This window comes from Myotis brandtii, unplaced genomic scaffold, assembly GCF_000412655.1.
Source record: "Myotis brandtii unplaced genomic scaffold, ASM41265v1 scaffold1085, whole genome shotgun sequence".
NCBI classification, from domain to species: Eukaryota; Metazoa; Chordata; class Mammalia; order Chiroptera; family Vespertilionidae; genus Myotis; species Myotis brandtii.
This window is the reverse complement of record NW_005353692.1, coordinates 869,258-876,724: the sequence shown is the minus strand read 5'-3', so window position 1 is coordinate 876,724 and position 7,467 is coordinate 869,258. Positions and strand designations below refer to the sequence as shown.

Here is a 7,467-nt window from a genome sequence, read left to right as displayed (position 1 = left end):
GGGAGCAGGCCTAAGCCAGCAGGTCGTTATCTCCCGAGGGGTCCCAGACTGCGAGAGGGCACAGGCCGGGCTGAGGGACCCCCTCTCCTCCCCGAGTGCACAAATTTTTGTGCACCGGGCCTCTAGTAGCATATAATTAGATATCTATTATATGTATAGACAGACATAGATAAGAGGCAGAACAAATTTATAAAGGTCCTAGTCTCTTTAAAATGTCATTTTCACTTACTGTCTTGAGAAAAATAGGGTGTGGCATATTTAACATCAGTGTCACTAACCACACGCCGGAATTTATTGTTCATATAGTTTAACTGTGACACTAGTCTTTGTTTTATTTTTTAATAAGCTTCCTGCTGTTTGAAAGAAAGATTTTTAAGCAGTGGGTATCCTAATCAGACATGTATAAAGTTAAATTTGTATCAGTTATCTTATAGCCCCATGTATTTTAGCAAAAAAGACAATGAATTATTTTAAGCAATTAAGGTTTTTCCACCTTACATCGAGTTTGACTCACATGTATAAAAGTTTCAGAACTAATATTAAGCTAATATTAAGGATTTCAAATGTAGAAAAAACAGTCTCTGTTCTCAAAAATCTAAATTTAACCACTTTGGTTTTGTATATTTCTATTCTCTCAGTTTTAAATTTGTTTGCCTGAATAGGGCGTGCCCCTCCTCGGAACACAACAGTAGACCTTAACAGTGGGAACATTGATGTGCCTCCCAACATGACAAGCTGGGCCAGTTTTCATAATGGTGTGGCTGCCGGACTGAAGATAGCTCCGGCCTCCCAGATCGACTCCGCGTGGATTGTTTACAATAAGCCCAAGCATGCTGAGTTAGCCAATGAGTATGCTGGCTTCCTCATGGCCCTGGGACTGAATGGGCACCTCACCAAGCTGGCCACTCTCAATATCCACGACTATCTGACGAAGGTGAGAAAGGTGGTGCTCCCAGCTCTTGGGATAGTGCCTCACCTGGGCTGTTGCAGTATCTTCTAATTGTTCTATTTGCTCTTCCTTCTTTATTCTTTTACTTGTAAATCCATTCTTCTCATAGCAGACAGGGTAATCTTTCTAAAGTGTAAACTGGAATATATCACTTCCCTGGTCAAGACTGTGTAATGGTCTTCCATTGCTCTCAAGGTACATTTAAGAGCCTTGTGATCCTACTCACTTCTCCAGCCTTACTTTGTACCACTCTTTCCCCTTGCTACCACCTTCCAACCGTGGGGACTGGTTAATTTTACTCCTTGGCATAAACTCTTCCTCTTGGCATAAACTCTTCCACTTTTATGCTATAAAAAATCATCTATTTTTTAAAATATATTTTTATTGATTTCAAAGAGAGGAAGGGAGAGGGACAGAGAGAAACATCCATGATGAGAGAGAATCATCGATCGGCTGCCTCCTGCTGCACCCCCTCTACTAGTGATTGAGCCTGCAACCAGGGCATGTGCCCTCACCAGGAATCAGACCGTGACCTCCTGGTTCATGGGTCGATGCTCAACCACTAAGCCACATCGGCTGGGCAAAATTCACCTATTTTAAGTAGACAATTTAGTAGTTTTTAGTATATTCACAGATTTTAGAACATTTTACAACCTTGTAATGGAACCTCATACCCTCTGTTCCTCTCTCCCTTCAGTCCCTAACAACCACTGATGTGCTTTCTGTGGATGTGGATTTGCTCATTCTGGACCTTTCATATACATGGAATCATACAATATGTGGCCTTTTATGACTGGCTGCTTTCCCTTAGCAGAATGTTTTTAAGGTTCGACCATGTTATTGTATCAGCACTTAATTTCTTTTTATTGCTGAATAGAAGCTCTGTTGTATGGATATACTGCATTGTATTTATCCTTTCATCAGTTGATAGATATTTGGGTTATTTCTACTTTTTGGCTATTATGAATAATTCTGGTATAAGCATGTACATGTCTTTATGTAGATTTATATTTTCATTTCTCATGGGCATATTGCTAGAAGTGGAATTGCTGCATCATATGGTAACTCTTCGTTTAAATTTTTGGGGGTCCACCAAACTGTTTTTCAGAGTGGGTGCACCATTTTTCAGTTGCACCAGCAGTACCTAGGAGTTCCAATTTCTCCACAATATCTCATTGTGGTTTTGGTTTGCATTTCCCTAATGGCTAATGATCTTGAGTATCTTTTCCTGTGTTCATAGGCTGTTTATAAGTTTTCTTTGGAGAAATGTCTATTCATATACTTATTATTTTAACTGGGTTATCGTATTGAGTTGTAAATCTTTGTATATTCTGGATAGTAGTCCATTAACAGATAAAAGATTTGTACATTTTCCTCCCATTCTTTCAGTTGTTTTTCACTTTCTGATGGCATCTTTGAAACACACAAGTTTTAGTTTTGACAAAGTTCAGTTCAGTTCTTCTTTCTTTGGTTGCTATACTTTGTGTTGTATCCAAGTCATTGCCTAATCCAAGGTCACGAAGACTTACACCTATGTTTAGGGCACATGTTTTATAGTTTTATTTATTTATTTATTTAAATTAGTTTTATAGTTTTAGCTCCTACATTGAGTTATGTGGTCAATTTACAGTAATATTTGTACATAATATAAAGAAGGGGTCCAACTTCATTCTTTGGCATGTGGCTCTCCACTTATCACAGCACTGTGTTTTGAAAAGACTTCTTTTCCCATTGGATTGTCTCAGCACCCTTGTTAGTCAATCATCCATGTGAGGGTTTATTTCTGGATCACCTCAAAGTCATTTACATGTTGTTCTCTCACCTGACATTCTCCCTTTCTAAAGTTGAGGGCCTCCCTTTCTGCCACTTTCCTGGCTAATTTATACTCATCCTTCAGGTTCTATTGTGAATATTACTTTTTTAAAGATTCCTAATAATTCTTCAGCCCCTCCTAATCTGAATTAGGCACCTTAATAATACTCTTTCATATTACTTTGTACTTTTTCAATGTATTACTTTTTCTTTTTTTAAATATATCTATTGATTTCAGAGAGGAAGGGAGAGGGGGAGAGAGAGAGAGAAACATCAGTGATTTGAGTGAATCATTGATTGGCTGCCTCCTGCATGTCCCCTACTGGGGATCTAGTCAGCAGCCCAGGCATGTGCCCTTGACTGGAATTGAACGTGGGACCCTTCAGTCTGCATGCCTACACTCTATCCACTGAGTCAAACCAGCTAGGGCTCAATGCATTACTTGTTAATAGTATAGTTGTATGTTTTTAGTTTAACACTTTTTCCCCATTAGGGCACTAGCTTCATGAGGGCAAGGACCATGTCTGTGTAGTTTGCTATTGTGTTCTTGGTGCCTTTCACTGTGCCTGTCACATAAAAGTACTTGTTGGAAATACTGTTTTATTTAAAACTTGGTATCTGTTTTGGTAGTGGCTTAAGTTTCTCCTCTCTATCTTAGGGTCATGAAATGACAAGCATTGGACTATTACTTGGTGTTTCTGCTGCTAAGCTGGGCACTATGGATATGTCCATTACCCGGCTGCTTAGCATCCACATTCCTGCTCTCTTACCCCCGACGTCCACAGAGCTTGATGTTCCTCACAATGTCCAGGTGGCTGCGGTGGTCGGCATCGGCCTTGTATATCAAGGGACAGCTCACAGGCATACTGCAGAAGTCCTGCTGGCTGAAATAGGTATGGCATCAATAGTGCTGTGTCTTCATTAGCATACATTTTGCATTCCACAGGAAACAAAGTAAGAAAGATAGTGAAATTATTAAAATTAAGGAAAAATAGTAGCTGATGTGAGGATAGAATGATCTTACTAATAAAATTGCCTAATTATTTTTTATTTTCAGGTCTTTTAAATAGTTTCTAATTCTTTGCTGTTGTGCATAAACATTATGCTGATTACTTTTGTGTAGTATTTATTATTTTTTAATTGTATTTTTCCCCTGAAGATAAAATCTCAGGAATGTGAACTTTTTTTTTTTTTGGAGGGAGAGGTCTTTATATATAATACATTTTGCTGCCTTAAAGGGTAGAGTTAGTGTTATGTGGTGCTTTTTATAAGTATAAACTTTGCATCAAGCCAAGCATTTAGGATCAATACACAGAAATTCTACCATAGTAGAGCAGCTCAGTATTATTATTATATAGGTTCAAAACAGGTGTCTGGAAGCAAAATATTTCATGTGCTTAAAACTTGTGGGAAGTATCTGTCCTGTATTTCAACATGTTTTCACCACATCTAATAAATGGATTTGAAAATAATAAAGCAAAAACAAATGTAAGAGATTAAAAATTAAAACTCTTGTTGATCACTCCTCCCTTTAAAATTTTTTTCCCCCTACCCTAACTGGTTTGGCTCAGTGAATAGAGCGTCGGCCTGCGGATTGAAGGGTTCCAGGTTCGATTCCAGTCAAGGGCATGTACCTTGGTTGGAGGCACATCCCCAGTAGGGGCTGTGCAGGAGGCAGCTGATCAATGTTTCTCTCTCATCGATGTTTCTAACTCTCTATCCCTCTCCCTTCCTCTCTGTAAAAAAATCAATAATATATACATAAAAAAAGTTGTATTATAAAAATTTTTTTTCCTATTTCTTAGTAATTTTTTGCAGTGTTTTAAAGTTATTGCTCTCAGAGGGAACGTGGGAGAGGGTGGATGGGTGGGAAGAGATCAACCAAAGAACTTGTATGCATATATGCATAACCCATGGACACAGACATTAGGGTGTAAAAGCCTGGGGTAGGGGTGGGGGGGCATTGGCAGGCTAGAAGAGGTCAATGGGGGAAAAAGGAGATATGTAATACTTTCAACTATAAGTATTAAAAATGTATCTAAATCTAAATAAATAAAATAAAGGCATTGTTTTTAAATGAGAAAATTACAAGAATCATTTTGGAGTTTTTTTGTAGTAAACAGAGATGTGGACACCATTTGTGATAATGTCATACCTTTCTGAGTGAGGGTATATTGAATCCATAGCTCTTACACAACTTAGTTACTAGAAAGTTAACTCTAAAGCTCCTATGAATTAAGATTTTAAAAGGCCACCTTGAACCTGGTTATTTCCTCTTTCACAGGAAGGCCCCCTGGTCCTGAGATGGAATACTGCACCGACAGAGAGTCCTACTCTTTAGCTGCTGGCTTGGCCCTAGGCATGGTCTGCTTGGGGGTAAGCACAGTCTCTGTCTTCCAAGGCTTCAGGGAAGAGGTCTGCGTGTTGACGTGAATATGAATACTGAATACTGCTCTGCATACTGTGACTTGATTTAAATGGAATCTTAACTTTTTCTTCTCTCTGGATGTTTTTCAAAGTGTTAGATTTGGAAATGGAGAGAAATTGTAGCAGAGTGGGGCTTTAAGATTTCTTTTCCCTGTCTTAGATGGAAGTATTTATGAATGAACTAAGGAATGAGGTATCTTGTAAAGATTTTAAGACATAAGATGAAGAAGTGTGACAGCCTAATCAGTCAGAAAACAGAAAATAGTGAAAAATGTGTATATGATGGGGAACTTTAAGAGTCTGTAGTAGTTACTGGAGAGAAACCATAGCCTTTTCTTGGCTCCCTGGTGTTCATGAAGTCTGGCAGAATGTTGCCAATGTAGCGTTTGCTTTGTGATAGAATGCAATTCCATGTTGACCCATTTTTAACCCCATCCATAAGAAATGGTATAGAATTAGCAAAAGTATTTCATTTCATCCGGCTGACTGTGTCAGCTGGAATGTGGGTCCCTTGAAGAACCACCTATACACTGAAACTAGATTATACAAAACAAGTTAACTGTTAGGTGTTTGAATCTTCACATTTACATGTGAACTAAAGAGGCAGATGATTCAGTGGAAAAGCTTCATAATGGGAATTGACACCTGAATTCTGGTCCTGACCAGATAGTCCTATCATTTACAGCATTGTCTAGTGGTTATGCAACTCCATAGATTGTGGAGCAAAACTGCCTTGAGTCATATCCAGCCCTGCCACTTGCCAGCTGTGTCACCTTGGACTTCACTCTTTGTGCTTCACTTTCCTCACCTATAAAAGATTAGCTGTTTGATAGAACTGTCGTACTAAGTAAGTTCATCTTTGTTAGTGCAATTAACTGTATTTTGAAGCCTTTATGTATTTTGTGACATGAAAATATTAACTTGAACATATACTGTAATTTTAATGTGAATTATTAACTCATAACACCCTGTTTTGAAGTTCATTCTTTTCTTTTTCATGTACTATAGGCCTTATTTCCTAAGATTTCCTTTCACATGTCTGTTATTTAATTTTCCAGCACGGCAGTAACTTGATAGGTATGTCTGACCTCAATGTGCCTGAGCAGCTTTATCAGTACATGGTTGGAGGTCATAGGCGCTTTCAAGCAGGAATGCACAGGGAGAAACATAAATCTCCAAGTTATCAAATCAAAGTAAGTCCAAATTAGAGTAATAATTTTTAAAAATATGTTTTTATTGATTTCAGAGAGGAAGGAAGAGGGAGAGAGAGATAGAAACATCAGTGATGAGAGAGAATCATTGATTGGCTGCCTCCTGCATGCCCTCCAGTGGGGATCGAGCCCATAACCCGGGCATGTGCCCTTGACTGGAATCGAACCTGGGACCCTTCAGTCCACAGGCTGACGCTCTATCTACCAAGCCAAACCGGCTAGGGCTAGAGCAATAATTTGAAAATAGTTTTTATACCAACCTTTACAAATATGTTAATTTTAAGCATAGGCTAGTATTCAGAAGATTTTTATAATAATTCATAACTCTTATGTGAATAATCTTTTCTTTTGATAGGAAGGAGATACCATAAATGTGGATGTAACTTGTCCCGGTGCCACTCTTGCTTTGGCTATGATCTACCTAAAAACCAATAACAGGTAATGCATCTCTGACCCCATCCCTGGCCAGACAGTGTGACTTCCTTTCTAACCTCAGTAGTAAAACTAAAGTATCTTAATGTGTTCATTTCCCATCTCCTAGATCAGTGATGGCGAACCTATGACACGTGTGTCAGAGGTGGCACGCGAACTCATTTTTTTGGTTGATTTTTTTTGTTAAATGGCATTTAAATATATAAAATAAATATCAAAAATATAAATCTTTGTTTTACTATGGTTGCAAATATCAAAAAATTTCTATATGTGACACGGCACCAGAGTTAAGTTAGGGTTTTTCAAAATGCTGACACGCGGAGCTCAAAAGGTTCGCCATCACTGTCCTAGATTAACCTGATTTTAATTCTCGCAAATAGTACAGTGTTAACGTAAAAAAACCATTAAAACCTGTAAAGAATTTTTGTGAGTTTATTTGAGCCAAACTGTCAACATATGCCAGGAAGCAGAACCTCAACGAATTGAGATAATGCTCCGGAGAATGGAGGGGTTACATCTGTATTTATACATTTGCAATCAAGGAGGGATGTAGGTGGGTTACATGAAATTCATTGGTGATAGATTAAGGAGGAGGGATAAAGCAAAGCAGGGGAAACCCCTGGGATTGGATAAAAA

At 38.4% G+C, this 7,467-nt stretch overlaps 1 protein-coding gene across 5 annotated transcripts in view; it reads left to right on the top strand.

Annotated features, from left to right (window-relative positions):
• ANAPC1 (anaphase promoting complex subunit 1) overlaps window positions 1–7,467 on the top strand; it is a 104,976-nt gene that overhangs the window by 66,603 nt on the left and 30,906 nt on the right. For all 5 annotated transcript variants that reach the window (XM_014542754.1, XM_005857216.2, XM_014542758.1 and 2 more), the window contains 5 exons: window positions 663–934; window positions 3,420–3,654; window positions 5,046–5,137; window positions 6,247–6,381; window positions 6,755–6,837. In XM_014542754.1, the coding sequence (XP_014398240.1) occupies window positions 663–934; window positions 3,420–3,654; window positions 5,046–5,137; window positions 6,247–6,381; window positions 6,755–6,837 (817 nt within the window). The remainder of the gene's footprint in view (window positions 1–662; window positions 935–3,419; window positions 3,655–5,045; window positions 5,138–6,246; window positions 6,382–6,754; window positions 6,838–7,467) is intronic.